Source organism: Marmota flaviventris, chromosome 2 (genome assembly GCF_047511675.1).
Source record: "Marmota flaviventris isolate mMarFla1 chromosome 2, mMarFla1.hap1, whole genome shotgun sequence".
Classification (NCBI taxonomy): Eukaryota; Metazoa; Chordata; class Mammalia; order Rodentia; family Sciuridae; genus Marmota; species Marmota flaviventris.
The window spans coordinates 121,850,802-121,874,425 of record NC_092499.1 but is presented as its reverse complement, the minus strand read 5'-3'; the positions used below and the strand labels follow the sequence as shown (position 1 = coordinate 121,874,425).

General features: G+C 36.4%; 1 protein-coding gene across 2 annotated transcripts in view; it reads right to left on the bottom strand.

Moving 5' to 3' along the window:
* Positions 1-23,624, bottom strand: part of Etfa (electron transfer flavoprotein subunit alpha) — an 84,203-nt gene that overhangs the window by 44,436 nt on the left and 16,143 nt on the right. For both annotated transcript variants that reach the window (XM_071608498.1, XM_027925825.3), the window contains exons 2-8: positions 21,786-21,932; positions 18,957-19,038; positions 18,778-18,860; positions 6,867-6,966; positions 5,272-5,382; positions 3,132-3,233; positions 1,739-1,807 (exon numbers count right to left, since the gene is read on the bottom strand). In XM_071608498.1, the coding sequence (XP_071464599.1) occupies positions 1,739-1,807; positions 3,132-3,233; positions 5,272-5,382; positions 6,867-6,966; positions 18,778-18,860; positions 18,957-19,038; positions 21,786-21,932 (694 nt within the window). The remainder of the gene's footprint in view (positions 1-1,738; positions 1,808-3,131; positions 3,234-5,271; positions 5,383-6,866; positions 6,967-18,777; positions 18,861-18,956; positions 19,039-21,785; positions 21,933-23,624) is intronic.

Sequence of the window (23,624 nt, the reverse complement as noted above, 5' to 3'; positions counted from 1 at the left end):
CACCTCCTAATTTGATCTGTTACTACATTCATCCCTCTACACCTTATTCTCAAAATTGCAGCTGAAGTGATCCTTTTAAAATGTATTTGGGGCTGGGGCTGTAGCTCAGTGGTAGAATGCCTGCCTCGCACGTGTAAGCATGGGTTTGATACTCAGCATCACATTAAAAATAAATAAATAAAGATAAAATTTTTAAAGAAAAAAAATGTTTAAATGCATTTGATCATGTCACTCTTCTACTCAAACCTTCCAATAGTTCCCCACTTTATTCAGAGAAAAGCAACCTCCTTACAATGGCCTATGATGGCCCTGTGTGATCTAGCCCCACTGTCACCTCCCAATCTTATATCCTATTACTTTCTCTTTTGCATTTTAAATTCCAACTCTGGACTCCTTGCTACTCACCAAACAAGTCAGATTTTTCCTACCTTTAACAGGCTTTTTACATGTTACTGGTCCTCTACCTAAACTATCTCACTCAGAGGTGCTCATAGCTACAACCCCAGCCCACATATTCACTTCTTAATCCCCAGAATTTGTCAATCTTAAGTAGGTGGCAGCAGGTAAGATATAAAGTTCAGGATCTTGGGACAAGGAGCTTATCCTGGATTATCTAGGTGGGCCCAAGATGTGTTTACATGTACACTAATAACAGGGATGTAGATACAGACCCAGATGCATAGAGAAAGTGATATGAAGACAGAAGCAGAGATTGGAGTGATGTTGCCAGAAGCCCAGGAACACTGGGGCAATGACCAGAAGCTGGAAAATAAGAAATTATTTACCCCAGAAAAAAAGAGAGTCTCTATGGGGGAGTATGGCCTTGACAACACCTTGATTTCAACACACTCCTGGCCTCCAGAACAATGAGAGAACAACTTTGTTATTTTAAGCCATCAAGTTTGCAGTAATTTGTTACAGTAGCCAGAAGAAACTAATACGGGGTATGTCTTATCCAAATAGAGACCTAATTTCCACAAGGGCAGATACTTTTATTTATTTTGTTCACCGCTATTTTCTTAGGTCCTAAATTAGTGCCAGCCTTATGGCAAACATTTAATAAATATTTGTTCAATGCAACAATGAATGAAATAAACATCCTCAAACACCAAACTGGTTATATAGAATCAGGATTAAAGCAATTATTATTTTGATGGGTATGTATATTAAATAAGGAAAGCATAGAAAAACTGTAAATTATCTATGAAATCCTTAAAATGTGAGAAAGACAGATTTTTTTATAAAATAAGGTAAATTCATATGGTAATTGTATAATTTAAAACTAATGAAATATTTTAGATTTTTCGAAAAAAAATTCCATCTCATTGATGTACTTTTAATAAGTCTTTCTTTTCTGTAAATAATTAATGATAATTCTGAAACAACTTTAAATGTTCTTCTATTTGTGTATTAGACTACCCAAAAGATGAAATAACAAAACATTCCTGAATCTGTATCAGGCATTGAAAGTGACCTTTCAGTATTTTAAAAGTGAAAAACAAATAAATGAACTAGTAAGATTTGGCAAATGTAAGAATAAAAGTACTAGAACATCCTCTTCTCACTGAATTCTAGATCATTTATTGGAAGGCCTAAGAAAAACTATTTCAGAGAAAAAAACCTGAAAACCACAGAAAATAAAATAGCTTGCAGCTGTGAGTCACTTATACGTAAATGAGTAATGAAGAAAAATGTTTCCAACAAAAAGGCAATATCATTCTACTGAAAATAACTTTACCTGCAGCATGAAGTTGATCTGCCAAGTCATACAATAGCTTAAAATTTTCTCCACTCTTCAAACCCCGACCTCATTTAAAAAAAGAATAAAAAAAAAAATACAGTAAACACAAACTCTGTTCCATAAAAATTTCGCTATTTTTGCATACCTGAATAAATTTTCAAATTATATAATTGCTATATTATGCAAACCATGTCCTCTGTAAAACCTTTTCTGACTTCTATGACACCGCTATATTTCTCCTACAAAGTATTCAATGCTGCTACAACTAATTAGCTAGTTAAGTAACAGAGTAATCTCCAATATCTATTCTTCCCACTAGAAAGAAAACTCTTCAACTTCAGGTTCCATATCTGTCTAGGTTACTGCTATATTTGCAGTATTTGGTAAAATTCAGTATGTAGTATTCAATAAATATATTCTGAGTGACTGAATGAGGTTATTTGGATGGAAGTCACCCACTAAACTTTAAACTCTTTGAGAGTAAGAACACTTTGCCATGTCATTTTTATTTCTCCAAGAATTTTCTACAAGCCTGGCATAGAACAAATACTTCATAAACATTTCCTGAATAAGTAAGTGAATAAATAGGTCAAATATATCTTTTTCAAAAAATTAAATTTTTCTTCTCAATGTCACTTGCAATATAAAGGTATCTGGGAGACTATTTTGTTTGATGTTTAATTTGTAAAGATTTTTAAATCACAGTAGTTATGGCTGGGGTTATGACTCAGTGGTAGAGCACTTGCCTAGCATGTGTGAGGCACTGGGTTCGATCCTCAACACCACATATAAATAAATAAAAAATTAAGGTACATCAACGAATTAAAAAATATTTTTAAAAAGTCCTTATTTTTTTCAAAATGTCAGGCTATAAAATGTTTTTTTTTTTAAAGGAGCATAATATACAAAAAGAAGCAAGTCTTGTGCAATATTAAGTTTTGATATTAAACATGAAGAACCTTTCAAAGTGTTATAACAAAGACCTAAACAACCCTGGAAGTCCTTTGAAAGCAGAATGAAGGAGCAGCATTATATGCAAAATGGCAATGAGGGTCCAACAGTTTTTCTATGATTCAGAAGCCAATCATGCACTGCATAATAACATGGAAGTCTATCAGTAAGACAAAGTATTAAGTGGCAAAGTTAGAGATGAGATTTGTACCATGCTCCCCCTGGTGCCAATGACATAGATGTGCAACAGAAAATCCAAATTGTGTATTAAGCTCATAGTTTTATTTTCCTAATTGGTAAAATGGGAACAATACTTGCAATATCAGCTTCTTACATTTAGAGGGGAAAAAAAAAAACCTGCTCTGCTTTAAAATAACTACTTTAAAAAATTAAAATATTGCGAAGTTTAGTCATCTTCTAAGATTAATATTGTACTTACCACCAGACACCACTACTTTGGCACCAGTTAGCTCTGGTCGATCACTTTTCGTTAACTTCTGGTCAAGCCACTCTGACATTCCCACTGGTGAAGTACTTGATGCTACATACATTGATACATATGATAAAAAAACTGATAATAATTTCAAGTCCTAAAGTAATTATTTTTAAGAGAAACACAAATATATAATTCCATGAAATTTAAGTTTATTAATTACTCTGAATTTTCTGTGCTCTTAATTTCATTTTATTTGATTATGAAAGAGGACAAGATTCTAGGCTTTGCCTCATTAGCTATAAGAAAAATCATTTAATTCTCTGAGTCAATCTATAAAAATCAGAAAAATCTCTCTATGGGATTCAAATAAGATGCTATCTATGATAAAATGCACCCCCATGTATTTGCCATTATTACATTATTCTATTATATTGAATCATTCAAATATAATAATTAGAAATAGTGAGAAGAAAGTAAAAAGTCATGGGGCTGGGGTTGTGGCTCATCAGTGGAGCACTCGCCTAGCACGTGCGACCACTGGGTTCAATCCTCTGAATAACGGAAGAAAGAAAGAGTAAAAAGTCCTAACATCAATGTAACAGATTAATCTTGATCGATCTCCTCTTTTTTTTTTCCACCTATAAAATTAACAAAGGAAAATGCCTTTATTGGAGAGTCTATTTGTTTCTATAAAGCATTTGAGGTTCTTCAGAGAATTACCCCTCCCGTAGCATTCTTTCCCTTCCCATTTTTCTCTTACATCATTTGTTCCAATGCTCAAATCTTTTTTTTTTTTTTAATTTTTTATTGTTGGTTGTTCAAAACATTACATAGTTCTTGATATATCATATTTCACACTTTGATTCAAGTGGGTTATGAACTCCCATTTTTACCCCGTATACAAATTGCAGAATCACATCAGTTACACATCCACTGATTTACATATTGCCATACTAGTGTCTGTTGTATTCTGCTGCCTTTCCTATCCTCTACTATCCCCCATCCCCTCCCCTCCCCTCCCCTCCCCTCTTCTCTCTCTACCCCCTCTACTGTCATTCATTTCTCCCCCTTGTATTATTTTCCCCTTTCCCCTCACTTCCTCTTGTATGAAATTTTCTATAACCCTGAGGGTCTCCTTCCATTTCCATGCAATTTCCCTTCTCTCTCCCTTTCCCTCCCAACTCTCATCCCAGTTTAATGTTAATCTTCTTCTCATGCTCTTCGACCCTACTCTGTTCTTAGTTACTCTCCTTATATCAAAGAAGACATTTGGCATTTGTTTTTTAGGGATTGGCTAGCTTCACTTAGCATAATCTGCTCTAATGCCATCCATTTCCCTGCAAATTCTATGATTTTGTCATTTTTTAATGCAGAGTAATACTCCATTGTGTATAAATGCCACATTTTTTTTATCCATTCGTCTATTGACGGGCATCTAGGTTGGTTCCACAGTCTTGCTATTGTGAATTGTGCTGCTATGAACATCGATGTAGCAGTGTCCCTGTAGCATGCTCTTTTTAGGTCTTTAGGGAATAGACCGAGAAGGGGAATAGCTGGGTCAAATGGTGGTTCCATTCCCAGCTTTCCAAGAAATCTCCATACTGCTTTCCAAATTGGCTGCACCAATTTGCAGTCCCACCAGCAATGTACAAGTGTACCCTTTTCCCCACATCCTCGCCAGCACTTGTTGTTGTTTGACTTCATAATGGCTGCCAATCTTACTGGAGTGAGATGGTATCTTAGGGTGGTTTTGATTTGCATTTCTCTGACTGCTAGAGATGGTGAGCATTTTTTCATGTACTTGTTGATTGATTGTATGTCCTCCTCTGAGAAGTGTCTGTTCAGGGATAGACCTCCTCTTTCACTCTCTTGATCTACCAAAGCACTATTTTAGTACCAAACATGATGTGAAAAAGACATAATTGTTTCTTATTTTTGTATAACCTTGGGAATATCATTTAGATATAACTTTTAAGAACTCTGCATTAGCAATTTAACCAGAAGTCATCTCTTATCTAATGGAATCTATGAACTAAAAAACAAGGAAAAAAAATAGTTTCCTATGGGGTTGGAAATGTAGCTCAGTGATAGAATGTCAGCCATGAGGCCCTGGATTGAATTGGGGTTGGGGGGAATCACTCACCCTTTTCTGAACTGGCACTACCTCCACTTGTTGCTGCAGCTTCAAAAGATGTTCCTCGGACAGAAAACACCTTCACTTTCTCATCACACTTCACTGTACATAAAGCATTTCCTGAAACACACAATTTATTTTTTTGAAAGCAACCACAAAAGGTAAAACACAAATATTCCTTCCAGGCTCAGAATTTACTTCAGAAAGAAAAGGCGATAAATATATATGGACCAGTTGTTTTCTACCTCTAATAAGTAGAGGAAAAAGAGGACTATAAGACTGAAGAGGGCTGGGGTTGTAGTTCAGCAGAAGAGCGCTCTCCTAGCATGTGCAAGGCCCTGGGTTCGATCCTCAGCACCACATATAAATAAATAAATAAATAAATAAAGGCATTGTGTCCAACTACACCTTAAAAAAAAAAAAAGACTGAAGAAATAGCTGGGCATGGTGGCACATGCCTGTAATCCCAGTGACTTGGGAGGCTGAGGCACAAGGATTGCAAATTCAAGACCAGCCTCAGCAACTTACTGAGGCCTTCAGCTACTTAGCGATACTTTATCTCAAAAAAGAGTGAAAAAATGTATCAGTGGATATCAGTACAACTCCTATTGTCTTTAAAAACAGGACAGGTGCTGACAGCCTGGAAGCAAGAAACTGAAACACTGGAATAGTCACACTAAGAATATAAACAAACAGGAGGGGCTGGGGTTGTGGCTCAGCAGAAGAGCGCTAGCTTAACACGTGTGAGGCCCTGAGTTTGATCCTCAGCACCACATTAAAGTAAATTTAAAAATAAAAGTATAATACGTTTGTGTCCAACTACAACTAAAAAATAAATATATTTTTTAAAAAGAATATGAACAAAAAGAAATATTGAACAAAGCTTCTTTCTCTTAAAAACACACATTCAGTAACTTAAAAATATGAGCTGCAACAACTTAATGAGATTGTAGCTGCTATGCAGGCTGAAGGAGGATATATATATAAAACACTTTAGGACATAAAAAACAAGTTCAGATGGACCAAGATTTTAAAAGGATTTAAGACATTTCTTATGGATTAACGATCACATTTAGAATTACCTAAACAATGATCAAATGCCCTCAAATGTTACTAAAGATAAAAGGTCTGATTTGAGAATTGACCATTTACACAGAAACATACAAGTTTGATCAGATGGAACAAAGAGTTCTCCGTCTTCTCCAACCCCACCAGAGACCAGTGTGCTCAGTAAAAGATCAATCAACTAAAGAGGCACTGAAATGAATTTCTTAATGTACATGGAAATGGAGTAGGAAAAGCAAAGAAGATTGAGAATGCTATTAAAAAAAAAAAAAGTTTTGCTTTCTCAGGTGTCACCTATAAAATAAATTGAATCTAATTCTTATTGACTACTGGGAAAAAATCTCATTCTGCAAACTGAATGGGCAGGCAGGAAAGCACTGGGATCTCAGAGAAAATGCCATGTCATGAGCCAGCAGCAATGCTAGACTAAGACGATCCATTTAAAGCATAGTATGGCTTTAGAACCCATCTTCAAGACTTGTTTATACTTTTTAACTGAAATTTAACATGTTGATTAATTATCTTTCTTGGGAACTCACCTGCATAAATAGTTCTCACAAATGTGTCAGGTGACTTGATTGCAATGATGTCAGAAATTGGGGCAACATCAAGTTTTGCTGCTATTCTGGGCAGAAGGTTCTAAAAGGAAAATGAGCTGTGAGTTACACACATACATACTGGTGGATGGCTATAAATTATGAGCAATGACATCTTCCAAATATATATTCAGTAGAAATTTAAATCAAATATTTCATATTTTAATGCATATTTGCATATATTACATTGTCAAGCACAGCTTTTTGGATAGACTTTGAAAGCAAGTGACTGCCTACCATTACTCTAACTGGAGTTGTATGCATTGTACAGCAGTAAGTCACCTAAATTCAGTATGTTAAATTATGACTATTTGCTTTAATAAATATCGAAGTGTGACAGTTATGGATGACTGAATTTAGAAAAATTTAGAAGAATAAAATTTTCAAATACTTGAAAAGACTATTCTTGGATTTATTTACTAATGGATATGAGAGAAAATATTTCAGCAGACATTTCACCTGTTTTTGAAGTTATGATTTCATAAAAAGATCAAAACTAACCTGAACCAAGTAGCCTATGTATTATATAGAAAAAAGAACAACAAAACACAAATATATATCTGGAATTAATTAACATCTCTGGAATTAATACATGTGCTAATTTTTCTCTCACTGGTCAGGATCTTTGTGAAAGTCATGATCTCTCCAGGCCTCAGTATCTTCATCTCATAATGAAGATAATCTCTACACTTCTACTTTAAAGCTCTATGACCTAAAGCTCTAAAACAAAAGTTAGTTAATGAAGAATGAATCCAGTACTTTCTGGATTCAAGGTTCTTTTGTGTATGTAATTTTTTTAAAGTGAGATGCTATGATTTGATTATACAAATAGAAAAGCTGAACCATACACTGATTTCCCCCAAATACCTTAGTTCTTACTCCTGAACTTGGTACAATACTGCACCAAGTGGGCACAATCTCAATATCATCATTCAAGTTCCTCTCTGTTCTCTAACAAATCTCCCAGTACTGTCCTGTAATTACTACTTTACTCTGCCTCCTTTCACATGCATGTAAAATTACACTATATTAAGTGGCCCTAACATGAATTTTATTTTAGAATAATTTTAATATATGGTTTCTATTATCCTCAAATAGATTTATAGGGCTGTGCCTTCTATTTCTCATGTTCCTCTCCCATATCTAATAAGTGGTTCTCTATAAACTGATGATAACAAGGGTTGACAGAATGAGTTAATTTCCCTCCTGCTATTTTTCCAATATGAGAGGTATTCTAATTTCCATTTTATCATTACCTATATTACACAGTAACTTTCTTACAACTGTAAAAAAAAAAAAAAAAAAAGAGCTACTGAGAAGTATCTTAATTTGTAAAACCTCAATGAGGAAAAAATTAAGATCTCACAGAAAAAAAAGAGTTTGGGAAAACAATTAAAGTGCCATTAAATATAGTTCTAATTTGGTTAAATGAAAGGTTTTAGAAGACATCTACTTTATTTTTTTTTCATTTTTTTAATATTTATTTTTTAGTTATAGGTGGACACAATATTTTTATTTTATTTTTATGAGGTGCTGAGGATCTAACCCAGTGCCTCATGCACGCCTCACTAAGTTGCTAGGGCTGGCTGTGAAATCATGATCCTCCTGCCTCAGCCTCCTGAGCAGCTAGGATGACAGGAATGCACTACTGTGCCTAGCTAGACTATACATCTTTTAAAGTTTTAGAACTTTCTTAATTGCTTGAAATGCAACATCTTTTGTACTTTAAATATTCTTTGTTTAAAAAAAATCATCCTGATGCTTAAAAGCATGTTTTTCTGGGTCTGTCTTCTATCTAAATACCCGAGAGTAGATGGAACTATCTCTTTTTTAAAAGTACACTGACTTTTGATAGTGTAGGTTTGACCACATGGCTCCTGAGAAGAAAAAGAAAAAAGTGTTCTTTCCTTAAACAAAAAAATGAGATCTTAAAAATTCTAGCATACCAATATAAAAGTGTATCACCTTAAAGCCATAGTTGACATTATAATTTTGATCTTAAATGTCCCACAAAGACATCTGCTGAAGGCTTAGTCATCAGCCTGTGGCAGTATTGTGAGGTGGGAGAACTTTTAAGAGGAAAATTGTTGGGGTTCTGCCCTTGAAAAACATATTGGAACCCCTACCTGTCCTTCTTTATCTTTTTCAATCCTAGCTGGCAGTTCTGTCCCACAGTGTGCTCCCCACCAAAATGTTCAGCACTATGACAGGCCCAAAGGGACTGGGCCAACAATCAGAGACTGAAATCTCTGAAACCATAAGCCAAAAAAATCATTCTTCCTTTTAAGTTGATTTTCTCAAGTATTTTGTCACAGCAACAGAAAACTAACAGTTGGTAAAGGAACATCACAGATCTATTTAGCTTCTTATAATGGACTCTTTTCTCCTTCCAAGTCCATTTACAGTCTGTGGTATCAGCTTTTATGATGTGATCCTTATTCTCAAAACTCCCACCTGTCACAACATACTAGTCAAAGCCAGAGGATTAAAAGCTAGCTACCAAGACACAAAAAAACACCCTTGCTTGGTCTATTTTATAGGTAAACTGTCATCACAGAAACTCAAGATTTATAAAGTTCTTTAAATCATCCAACATAGAAACAATACTCTCAGAGATAGAATGGTCCACAGAGATCTTTTCACCCATCAGGTAGGGGCAGGGGAAGTGTTAAAATGTGTAATAGCAAGTTTTGGCAACTTAACTACATATATATATATATATATAAATACATACACACACACACATATGTATATATGTGTATGTGTATGTATACACACACACACACACACACTAAAATACAGAGTTCTTAACCAACCTATTTCACTTCTAGAACTCTATTCTAAATAAATACCAGTGCATGTATTCAAAGATGATTGCACAGAGATGTTTCCTTGCAGCAAAGTCTGTGAATGCAAAGGACCCCCAAAAATCTAAGTATTCTTGGTTAAATATGGAATATTGATACAGCCACTTAAAAAAACAAAAACCCATACACATTATGAGCTTATATTTTCAAGACATACTCTTAAGTTAAAACTACTAGTCACAAAATACTTGGTGCTTTATTATCCATTTTAGAAGCAGAAATATATCTGAACATGTACAAATTTTAAATCTATAGAAAGAGACCTAAAACAATGCATAATTGCTAACAGTTATACTTCTAAAGAGGGAAGGATGAATTGGGAATAAGAAGATGGGACTCTCAAGCTTGGTGCTGCAGCACACAACTGTAATCCCAATTACTCAAGAGGCTAAGGCATGAACATCACAAGTTTGAGGCCAGCCTCAACAATTTAACAAGGCCCTAAGTAATTTAGAGAGACTCTGTCTCAAAACAAAAAAAGGTTGGGGATATAGCTCATGTATCCCTGGATGGTTCAATCCTGGTAACAAAAAAAAAAAAAAAAAAAGGAAGGTGGGACTTCATACCTTCCTTTCCATACTGCTATCCTATGTGCACCCTTTCTATGAATGTATTTGTGTATAACTTACTATTTTTTTAAGATTATAAACTATAGTTTAATGAAGATAGAATAAAAGAAAAGGGAGCTAAGATGATACATGGCCAGAGAGAACAACAAAAATCCATGAGCAAATTCTTTTTTTTTTTGGTCTTTTTTTTTTTTATTGGTTGTTCAAAACATTACAAAGCTCATGATATATCATCTTTCATACATTTGACTCAATTGGGTTATGAACTCCCATTTTTACCCCATATACGAATTGCAGAATCATATCGGTTACACATTCACATTTTTACATAATGGCATATTAATGACTGGTGTATTCTGCTACCTTTCCTATCCCCTGCTATCCCCCCTCCCCTCCCCTCCCATTTCCCTCTCTACCTCACCTGCTGTTGTTCAATTCTCTCCCTTGTTCCCCCCCCTTTCCCCTCACATCCTCTTATATGTAATTTTGTATAACATTGAGGGTCTCCTACCATTTCCATATGCTTTCCCTTCGCTCTCCCTTTCTCTTCCCCCACTCGTCTTTGTTTAATGTTAATCTTTTCCTCATGCTCTTCCTCCCTGTTCTGTTCTTAGTTGCTCTCTTTATATCAAAGAAGACATTTGGCCTTTGTTTTTTAAGGATTGGCTAGCTTCGCTTAGCATAATCTGCTCTAATGCCATCCATTTCCCTGAAATTCTATGATTTTGTCATTTTTTAGTGCTGCGTAATACTCCATTGTGTATAGATGCCACATTTTTTTTTTATCCATTCATCTATTGAAGGGCATCTAGGTTGGTTCCACAGTCTAGCTATTGTGAATTGTGCCACTATGATCATTGATGTGGCAGTATCCCTAGAGTACGCTCTTTTAAGATCCTCAGGGAATAGTCCGAGAAGGGCGATAGCTGGGTCAAATGGTGGATCCATTCCCATCTTTCCCAGGAATCTCCATACTGCTTTCCAAATTGGCCTCACCAATTTGCAGTCCCACCAGCAGTGTACAAGTGTACCCTTTTCCCCACATCCTCGCCAACACTTATTGTTGTTTGATTTCATAATGGCTGCCAATCTTACTGGAGTGAGATGGTATCTTAGGGTGGTTTTGATTTGCATTTCTCTGACTGCTAGAGATGGTGAGCATTTTTTCATGTACTTGTTGATTGATTGTATGTCCTCCTCTGGGTCTGTTCAGGTGCTTGGCCCATTTGTTGATTGGGTTATTTGTTATCTTATTGTTTAATTTTTTTTGAGTTCTTTGTATATTCTGGATATTAGGGCTCTATCTGAAGTGTGAGGGGTAAAAATTTGTTCCCAGGATGTAGGCTCTCTATTTACCTCTCTTATTGTTTCTCTTGATGAGAAAAAACTTTTTAGTTTAAGTAAGTCCCATTTGTTTATTCTTGTTATTAACTCTTGGGCTATGGGCGTCCTATTAAGGAATTTGGAGCCCGACCCCACAGTATGTAGATCGTAGCCAACTTTTTCTTCTATCAGACGCAGTGTCTCTGATTTGATATCTAGCTCCTTGATCCATTTTGAGTTAACTTTTGTGCATGGCGAGAGAAAGGGATTCAGTTTCATTTTGTTGCATATGGATTTCCAATTTTCCCAGCACCATTTGTTGAAGATGCTATCCTTCCTCCATTGCATGTTTTTAGCCCCTTTATCAAATATAAGAAAGTTGTAATTTTGTGGATTGGTTTCTGTGTCCTCTATTCTGTACCATTGGTCCACCTGCCTGTTTTGGTACCAGTACCATGCTGTTTTTGTTACTATTGCTTTGGAGTACAGTTTGAACTCTGGTATCACTATACCTCCAGATTCACACTTCCTGCTTAGAATTGCTTTTGCTATTCTGGGTCTTTTGTTTTTCCATATGAATTTCATGATTGCTTTATCTATTTCTACAAGAAATGCCATTGGGATTTTGATTGGCATCGCATTAAACCTGTAGAGAACTTTGGGTAATATCGCCATTTTGATGATGTTAGTTCTGCCTATCCATGAACAGGGATATTTCCATCTTCTAAGATCTTCTTCTATCTCTCTCTTTAGGGTTCTGTAGTTTTCATTATATAAATCTTTCACCTCTTTTGTTAGGTTGATTCCCAAGTATCTTATTTTCTTTGAGGATATTGTGAATGGAGTGGTTTTCCTCATTTCCATTTCAGAAGTTTTGTTGCTGATATACAGGAATGCCTTTGATTTATGCGTGTTGATTTTATATCCTGCCACTTTTCTGAATTCATTTATTAGCTCTAATAGTTTCTTTGTAGACCCTTTTGGGTCTGCTAGGTATAGAATCACGTCATCTGCAAATAGCGATAATTTAAGTTCTTCTTTTCCTATTTTTATGCCTTTAATTTCTTTTGTCTTTCTAATTACTCTGGCTATTATTTCAAGAACTAAATTGAATAGAAGTGGTGATAGAGGGCATCCCTGTCTTGTTCCAGATTTTAGAGGGAATGCCTTCAGTTTTTCTCCATTTAGGATGATGGTAGCCTGAGGTTTAGCATATATAGCTTTTACAATGTTGAGGTAATTTCCTGTTATCCCTAGTTTTTCTAGTGTTTTGAACATAAAGGGATGCTGTACTTTGTCAAATGCTTTTTCTGCATCTATCAAGATGATCATATGGTTCTTGTCTTTAAGTCTATTGATGTGGTGAATAGCATTTATTGATTTCCATATATTGAACCAGCCTTGCATCCCAGGGATGAATCCTACTTGATCATGGTGCACAATTTTTTTGATATGCTTTTGTATTCGATTCGCCAGGATTTTATTGAGAATTTTTGCATCTATGTTCATTAGAGATATTGGTCTGTAGTTTTCTTTCTTTGAAGTGTCTTTGTCTGGTTTTGGGATCAGGGTGATGTTGGCCTCATAGAATGAATTTGGAAGAGCTCCTTCTTTTTCTATTTCTTGAAATAGCTTGAAAAGTACTGGTATTAATTCTTCTTTGAAGGTTTTGTAGAACTCCGTTGTATACCCATCCAGTCCAGGGCATTTTTTGGTTGGTAGTCTTTTGATGGCTTCTTCTATTTCCTCCTTTGTTATTGGTCTGTTTAAATTGTGTGTGTCTTCCTGACTCAATCTGGGCAGATCGTATGACTTAAGAAATTTATCGATATCTTCACTATCTTCTATTTTATTGGAATATAGGGTTACAAAATACTTTCTAATTATCTTCTGTATTTCTGTAGTGTCTGTTGTGATATTGCCTTTTTCATCCCGTATGTTAGTAATTTGAGTTCTCTCTCTTCTTCTCTTCGTTAGCATGGCTAAGGGCCTGTCAATCTTATTTATTTTTTCAAAGAACCAACTTTTAGTTTTATCAATTTTTTCAATGGTTTTTTTTGTTTCAATTTCGTTGATTTCTGCTCTAATTTTAATTATTTCTTGTCTTCTACTACATTTGCTGTTGTTTTGCTCTTCCTTTTCTAGGTTTTTGAGGTGTAGTGTGAGTTCTTTTATTTGTTGGTTTTTTTCTTTTTTTGAGGAAAGAACTCCAAGAAATGAATTTCCCTCTTAAAACTGCTTTCATTGTGTCCCATAGATTCCGGTATGTTGTGTCTGTATTGTCATTTATCTCTAAGAATTTTTTTATCTCCTCCTTTATGTCTTCTGTAACCCATTGATCATTCAGTAGCATATTGTTCATTTTCCATGTGATGTAGGATTTTTCCTTCCTTCTTTTATCATTGATTTCCAGTTTCATTCCATTATGATCAGATATGGTGCATGGTATTATCTCCACGCCTTTATATTTACTAAGAGTTGCCCTATGGCATAATATATGGTCTATCTTTGAGTAGGATCCATATGCTGCTGAGAAGAACGTGTATCCACTTGATGATGGTTGATATATTCTATATATGTTGGTTAAGTCTAGGTTATTGATTGTGCTATTGAGTTCTATAGTTTCTTTATTCAGTTTTTGTCTAGAGGATCTGTCTAATGGCGAGAGCGGTGTGTTGAAGTCACCCATAATTATTGTGTTGTAGTCTATTTGACTCTTGAACTTGAGGAGAGTTTGTTTTATGAATGCTGCAGCTCCATTGTTTGGTGCATACAAATTGAAAATTGTTATGTCTTGTTGGTGGATGGTTCCTTTTAACAGTATATAGTATCCTTCTTTATCCCTTTTGATTAACTTAGGTTTGAAGTTGATTTTATTCGATATGAGTATGGCCACTCCTGCTTGCTTCCAAGGGCCATGTGAGTGGTATGATTTTTCCCAACCTTTTACCTTCAGCCTGTGTATGTCTTTTCCTATCATATGAGTCTCCTGAAAGCAGCATACTGTTGGATTTGTTTTCTTGATCCAGGTTACTAGCCTATGTCTCTTGATTGGTGAGTTTAGGCCATTAACATTTAAGGTTACAATTGAAATATGATTTGTACTTCTAGTCATGTTTATTTATTTATTTTAGTTTGGCTAGTTTTTACTTTTTGGTTATTTTCCTCCCCCTTTACTGAGATACCTCCTGTTGTTAGTTTTGGGCACTATTTTTCAATTCCTCTTCTTGTAGTATTTTGCTCAAAATGCTTTGCAGTGCTGGTTTTCTGGCTGCGAATTCTTTTAGCTTTTGTTTATCGTGAATGATTTTAATTTCATTGTCAAATCTGAAGCTTAATTTTGCTGGATACAGTATTCTTGGTTGGAATCCATTATTTTTCAGCGTTTGAAATACATTGTTCCAGGATCTTCTCGCTTTCAAAGTCTGTGATGAAAAAATCAGTCATTAACCTAATTGGTTTACCCCTGCATGTAATCTGCCTCCTTTCTCTCGTAGCTTTTAATATTCTCTCCTTGTTCTGTATGTTGGCTATCTTCATAATTATATGTCTTGGAGTTGGTCTATTATGGTTTTGAATGTTTGGGGTCCTGTAGGCTTCCAGGATTTGGCAATCCATTCCATCTTTCATCTCTGGGAAGTTTTCTAGAATTATTTCCTTTAATATGTTGTCCATTCCTTTGGTTTGAATCTCTATGCCTTCTTCTATCCTGATGACTCTCAAATTTGGTTTTTTTATGACATCCCATATCTCTTGAATAGATTGCTCGTGGGATTTAAGCATCTTTTCTGTGTTGACTAAACTTTGCCTTCATTATCTGATGTTCTGACTTCTACTTAATCTAGTCTATTTGTAATATTCTCATTTGAGTTTTTAATTTGGTTTATAGTTTCCTGCATTTCTAGCATTACTGTTTGATTTTTTTTTTAAGATCTCTATCTCCTGGTAAAGCTCGTTCTTTGCCATTTGAATTTGTTTGTTTAATTCATTTTCAAAATGTACTTTTATTGCTTGGACTTGCTGCCTCATGTCTTCTCTGATATTCCTTTCCATCTGAGTTAGGTATGCCTTGAGTTCTTTCCCTATCCCTGTTTCTGATGCTTCTTGGTCCTCCTGTAGAATTAAGTTGTCCTGCATTGTTTGTACTCCTTTTTTCCCTTGTTTTTTCATGATGTTCACATTACTTTCCAGCTCTATTTGATTGCTGTGTTTCTGCTCTCTTCTATAGATTTGTTTTGGTTTTGTATATCTCTGTTGTCTCTCCTTTGTGTTGGTAGACTATGCCTGCTAAAGTGGATTCCGCTGGGAAGGAATTCCGACGGCCGAGCTCCAGTGATGTCACCTCTCTGCTATGGCGGGCCCCAGGCTCCTTGCCAGGGTGTCCGAATGGGGGGGTGGGACTGGACTGTCTCTGGTTGGTTTCAGCTCCCGGTCGCTGGCGGGCGGGCAGTCTCCAGCCACCCAGTCGCGCGACCAACCGCACGGGGGTGGGGCGGTCTCCAGCCGCCCGGGCCTGGCCTCTAGTCCCCTGGTTTCTCCTGCTAGTCCTGGTTTCTCCTGCTAGACCAGATTTCCCCTGAGTGATGCCTCTCGGCAGTTCAAACTGTACTCTGGGCCTGCCGTTTGTTGGGTGTGGAGGGTGTCTATTGGGAACCCCGGCACTCTATTGTTTTGATTTTTTCCGCTTGCCCCTCCCCCAGCGCTGGCTAGACAGGTTTCGTTTTCACCACTGATGGGAGGGGGAGTTGAAAGTCAGGTGTCTCTAGTTTTCCCCGTGTCTTTATGCAGGCTCGCTCTGATAATCCCTCCCCCAGAAAGCCTAGGAGAGATTTTATGCGAATTCCCTGCTGTATGGGAGATGAGCTGCGTAACACACACCTGTTTTATTGTTGCAATCTGTCCGAGAGTGGCGGTGGTTACTTCAGCTCTCCAAGATGGTTGCCGCTGGTTTCCTTGGTGGAGTTTCCATTGTGGGGGATAGAACTGTACCGCTTCCTTCCCTGTCTGAAATCCCGAACTCAGCCCGGGGCTCAGTGGGGGCTCAGCCGGCAGGATTCCACAGAACCCGCAGCAACGTTTCTCCCTGCTTGCTGGTCGCTTCTCGGTGATGCCCCGCCGTCTGTAGCCGCGGGGTGGGCCGCGCGGATCAGTCAGCCTGGATCCCCGGTCGCACAGTTGGCTATTGGGAACCCCGGCAGGCACTCTATTGTTTTGATTTTTTCCGCTTGCCCCTCCCCCAGCGCTGGCTAGACAGGTTTCGTTTTTGCTGCTGATGGGAGGGGGAGTTGAAGGTCAGGTGTCTCTAGTTTTCCCTGTGTCTTTTTGCAGGCTCGCTCTGATAATCCCTCCCCCAGAAAGCCTAGGAGAGATTTTATGCGAATTCCCCGCTGTATGGGAGATGAGTTGAGTAACACACACCTGTTTTATTGTTGCAATCTGTCGGAGAGTGGCGGTGGTTACTTCAGCTCTCCAAGATGGTGGCCTCTGGTTTCCTTGGTGGAGTTTCCGTTGTGGGGGATAGAACTGTACAGCTTCCTTCCCTGTCTGAAATCCCGAACTCAGCCAGGGGCTTAGTGGGGTCTCAGCCGGCAGGATTCCACAGAACCCGCAGCAACGTTTCTCCCTGCTTGCTGGTCGCTTCTCGGTGGTGCCCCGCCGTCTGTAGCCGCGGGGTGGGCCGCGCGGATCAGTCAGCCCGGATCTCCGGTCCATGAACAAATTCTTATTCTTCTGCTCCCCCCTCCCTTCCTCCTCCTCCTCTTTTTTTTTTTTCCTCGTAAAGATGAAGTCTTGCTACGTTGCCGAGACTGGCCTGAAAGTTTTAATCCTTCTGCTTAGGCCTCCCAAGTAGATGGGATTACAGACACGCACCACCATGCCCTGCTCTAAATATCCATCAGTCACACAAGTAAACCACTTTTTAAGATAGGTTACTAACAGGAATCTGCCTAGTGCCCATTAACAGATGAATGGATAAAGAAAATTTGATATATATATATATACACACATGGAGTTTTATTCAACCTTAAAGAAAAATAAAAGTATGTCATTTGCCGGAAAATGGAAACAACTTAAAAGCATTATGTTCAGCAAAATAAGCAAAATTCAGGAGTCAAGCGTCTTATTTTCTTTCATAGATGCTAGAGAGGAAAAAAGAAAAAAAGTGGGGGTGTCTTATGAAAATCGAAGGAAGATCAATAGAGTAGAGGAAAGGGACCAGGGGGAGGGAGAAGGGTAAGGAAAGGGGAAATACTGTGTGCATGTATGCATATTTAACAACAAATCCCACCATTATGTACAACTGTAATGCACCAAAACTAAATAAGGAACTTGGCATAGTGGCACATTCCTTTAATCCAAGCAACTCTGGAGGCTGAGAAAGGAGGATTACAAATTCGAAGACAATCTCAGCCAATTAGCAAGACTAAGCAATTTAGTGAGACCCTGTCTCAAAATAAAAAATAAAAAGGGCTGGGACTGTAGTTCCGAGGCTGAGCACTCCTGAGTCCAATCCCTGGTACTAAAATATATGTTGAAAAAAGATGGGTCACTAATAGAAACAACACACTTTCTCTCTCTCACACACACACACACACACACACACACAGAAATGAACTGTTTTTCAACTATTTTAAAACAAAAATAATTTAACAATGGCCTTAATAGAGTTTTCTCCAAGGCAAAATTTAAAAACGTAGAGTAGCATTCTCATATGACAAAATCTTGAGAGAACAAAAGAGATCTCTGTGACAAAATTTGAAAATATGTAAATGGCATTTTAACAGAAAATTTGACAAAATCTTGAAATAAATAAATAAAGTGTAGCAAAAATACCCCATTAATGTGGATAAATCTGGATCACCTGTCTAAACAAAGTCTGTTGCACATTTTTTAAAAATATTTTTTAGTTGTCAATGGACCTTTAAATTATTTATTTATATGTGGTGCTGAGAATAGAACCCAGTGCCTTACACATGCTAGGCAAGCACTATACCACTAAGCCAAAACCCCAGCCCCTGTTATACATTTTTAACACAATGAAATCTAACTCTTTCAAGTAGGTGACATGAGACTCCACATTCCCAGTCTTCTTACCTTTCCAAAGGCAGATGCTCCAGCACAGATGTGTGTGTAATTGAATTGCTTCTGAGTTGCCAAAATCAATGGTGTTAGTTCCTCTGAGAATTAAACACATTTGATAAAAAAGCATCTCATAATATTTTCACATTCATATAATCAAGCATAACTCACACTTTTCCAATGCAAAACCTCACCTGGAAGGAGGCCTTTGTAAGCATCATGCTGAGCCACCAGAACTTTTGCTACACCTGCTACTTTACAGAGATCTTGTGCCACCTGTGATTAAAAGATAAGTTTCTAATCATCCATCTATCAGAAATATCCAAATAGAGGCACCATCAACAGCATAAAATTTTAAGTTAACTACAAAAATCATTCCTATTAAAAGGGACACTTAGAAATAAAACAAATGTTGTTGTTTTATTTTTTTTTAATCCTTAAACAAAGAAAATCTTCTGCCAACTGATCTAAGTATTCACCTTACATAGACTTTTCTTTTTAAATATTTTTAGTTGTAAATGGACATGATACCTTTATTTTATTTATTTATTTTTATGTGATGCTGAGGATCAAACCCAGTGCCTCACACGTTAGGCAAGCGTTCTAACACTGAGTCACAATCCCAGCCCCAACTTCTATCAACAAAGAATTTCAACAAAAATTCTACCTTGAAAAACAAAAGTACTAATTGACAAACCAAAATCAACATTGCTCTCTCTCATATTAATAACGCAGTCAATACATTTTAGAATTAGGGTTTCCTAAAGGTGAAAAACAAGTCTTAAACATCTTACTTTAAAATTCACTGCATTTTACTGGATATTAAAATTAATAAGATGAAAAACAAGACTTAAACATCTTACTTAAAAATTCACTGCATCTTACTGGATATTAAAATTAATAATGCTGAGCAACAAATAAAATCTTATAATACAGCCTACTGTCAACTGCTGAGTTCTGCCCACATACATATATTTATCTATAATAAAACATTTGTCATATTTTCTTTTTTAATTTTTCATTTTTCCTCTTTGGAATCAAGATAAGTTTCTAAGGAAGCTTTTTGGCACTCAGATTTTCTATATATAGAAGGCAATCAGAATTCTCCCTTTTAGTATCTTTAATACAGCAGGATCCGTTTCTGTTTATCAGAGTCATACCAGACATATTACCATCTGCTTGTATACCTCCAAGATGATTCAGGGATCCACTGATGATTGGGCAAAAAAGGCTGTGCCCCCTTCCCACTCTCAATGGTCCAACAATATTCAATGAAGAAAGAATGTAACACAAAAGTCCACCTTCTGAAAGTACACTATCTTGTACAGGAGGCCCATTATTATGGATGCATCTGTATTTAGCTTCTCTAATTTTAAGAGAATTTCTAATTACAAAACCAAGTTAATTCCAAAGTAGCTATTGCTCCCTAGAAATAAAATGGGGACAGAGTTTTCCTATCAAATCTTCTTTCTTTCTTTCTTTTTTTTTTTTTTTAACCCAGGATGTTTTCCCACTGAGCCACATCTCCAGCCCTTTTAAAAAAAGTTTTATTTAGAGACAGGGTCACACTGAGTTGCTTAGTGCCTTACTAAATTGCTGAGGCTGGCTTTGAACTTGCAATCCTCCTGCCTCAGCCTCCCAAGCTGCTGCACCACCATGCCTGGCTCAAATCTTTCTTTCTTTGGGTGGTGGGGGCAGGTACTGGGAATTGAACCCAGGGGCTCTCTTGTCACTGAACTGCTTCCCCAGTCATTTTTATTTTTATTTTGAAACAGGGTCTTGCTAAGTTGCTGAGGATCTCAAACTTGAGATCCTTCTACCTCAGCCTTCCAAGTCACTGGGATTACACATCTGTCCTATCTTTTATCTTCTGGCACCTCACAAAAGAATCACTTTCTATTTATGATAAATAGCAAAAAAAAAAAAAAAAACCCAATACAAAGTTGAAATTTGCCTACATTATTCATAGGCATTTGTTGTTTTCTTTAAGATTAGAACATGACATAACACTGTAACTAAGTAGATATCGTTTCAAATATTGTTAAGACAATATTAGAATAATATTTAAAATTATAGCAAGACAAATCCAAAATTTGTATGTATCTGAAAATTGAGTAAACAAAAAAGATAGTTCAGCCATATTGTCAGATGTTGTGGTTAATATCAACTATATAAGATTCAATAAATGTTAATAGTTGTTAGGTAATGAGTCCACATTAACCCTAAACCTGCTAGGATACGTTCTTTGAAAATACCAATTTCATATAAGGAATTACACTAGCATTCAGAACCTGAATTATCACATGCCCTGCATTGATAGTTTAGTAAAAAAATAAAATAAAATCGCCTAAGAAAAAAACATACCCTGTCCAGATTTACTCTTCTAAGAGGTTCAAACTCTCAATCATCTACTTGGCTACTCCTTTAGAATATGAGAGGACTCAAATGGCATGAGCATACTGAAGTACTCATTTTCACAGCAGCTCAGTGCACAGACCCTGCAACCCACATTACAGCATCTTTCCTGAGGGTTGGTTTTCAAAGTTTTCATTATCTTATTTATAACAATGACAAGAACATTTTTTAGTACCAGCTATAATTTGGTAAGAATAATACATTTGAATTCTCCTATCAATTAAAAATTAACACCCATGATACTTTGTCCAGATTTACCACTTTCAGGAATTAGAAGCAATTAGTAAGTATATCCATCAACACAAAAAGGGATTGGCTATTAACCTTTAAGGGGACTCAAATATTATCATTCTACTTGGTACCTGATGGCATATGATGATGCCAGTGGAACTAAATCAAGTATTCTACCTCATTCCAAAAGATAAAATGCTTAGTGAGCAAACCTTTTAGTTCCTTTTTCACACACAGTAATGGTTGTGACACTCGCCATTTAATGGGGATTAGAGCCCAGTTTGGGTTATAGTCCTCAGCATAATTCTCTGTTGCCATCTTTTCCTGTCTCTTGATGGAGATTATATTTGCTATGGCTGACCTTAAAAATTTCTCACCTTGTCACATTTGGTTCCAGCTACTAAGCAAGACACTTCACCTCCAAGATGTTTGGCTGCAGTGATGGTATTTAAAGTAATAGGTGCTAGGGAGTCATCTGCATGCTCAGCTATTACCAGGGTACTCTGAAATCGGAGCAATGAAGCCTAAAAAGGGGGGAAAAGAAAAAAGTTATTCATAGGTTTTTTTTTTTTTACTCTAATTGTTAAGTTTCTGTGCTTTAAAGAAAATATTCTGTACTTAATACTCTGTAAATGTATTTCTGAAATACATTTATATCAATAGTAAAAATTGGGTTGTGTCTATCATTGTAATAATATTCTCACCTAATAAAAACTGAAATGCAGATAAGTTCTTTTTTATTTTTAGTTGTAGATGAACACAATATTTTTTATTGATTGATTGACTGATTGATTGTATGGTCTGAGGATCAAACCACACATGCAAGTCAAGCACTCCAGCACTGAGCTACAACTCCAGCCCCCGAGATGAGTTTTCTATTGCTAGAAAATGTTTAAAAATTATTTCAAACAATTTTGCCACTAGACTATGTTCAATGTGTAACTGTTATATATACCTAAATTTAAAATCCTTAGATGGAAAATGTTAATCATCAGAGTAGGAACTGGTCAAATTCTACCACCAATTACACACTAAGGAGCACTATACTAAACAGTATAAGTTCAGAAATAAAGGGTTTGAAAACAACTACTAAAGTTGATTCTTTTTTTTTTTTTTGTACCAAGGATTGAACCCAGGGGCACTTAGCCACTGAGCTACATCTCCAGCCCTATCTATTTATTTACTTATTTGTTTGTTTATTTGTTTATTTATTATTTAGAGACAGGGTCTCACTAAGTTGCTTAGGGCCTCATTAAGTTGTTGAAAATTGTTTTGAACTTGTGATCTTCCTGCCTCAGACTCCCAAATTGCTGGGATTGTAGGTATGTGCTACCACATTTTGCACTAAAGTTGATTCTTATTGCTTTTAGCAAAAAACATTCAATACTAAAATTATAAAGGAAATCTATTTTTAAAATATGACAATAGCTAGGCATGATGGTGCACACTATAATCCCAGCAGCTCGGGAAACTAAGGTAGGAGGATCAAGAATTCAAAGCCAGCCTCAGCAACTCAGTGAGGCACTAAGCAACTCAGTGAGACCCTGTCTCTAAATTAAAAATACAAAAAAGGGTTGGGGATGTGGTTCAGTGGTTATGTGCCTCTGAGTTCAATCCCCAATACCAAAAAAAAAAAAAAAAGAAAAAGAAAAAGAAAGAAAAGAAAAAAAATGACAATAAACAGCAATTTTACTGGAATTTTAACTGCTCAAATATGCCTCTGAATTAAAAAGAAATACTTGTAGATAGTAACCCCCATGCTCAAAGATTTCACAAGAAATAAGACTTATTCATGTACATTATACAATAGAAGAATTTTTCAAATAATGAAGAGAAACAAAATGAAGTCTGCTGATCATGAAATACAGTCAAGGGAAGGAAAGAAAAGAAGTTTAGGTATTTCTGTCATGTGAAAAGATGAGGAAGGTCAGCACTACAAGCTTTAGACCTACCCTTGTGGAAAATGGCAATATGAAATGAGAAAATGGAACTAAGAATCAAATGGCATGATTGTGTGGTTTAATTCAGCAAAAAATTTCAGCTCTGGAGTTGGAATAAAGAAAGCATAGTAAGGGCTGGGGTTGTGGCTCAATGGTGGAGGGCTTGCCTAGCATGTGCGTGAGACAATGGGTTCAATCCCCAGCACCACATAAAAAATACTAAATAAAGGTATTGTGTCCATCTCCAACTAAAAAATTTTTTAAAAAAAGAAAGCA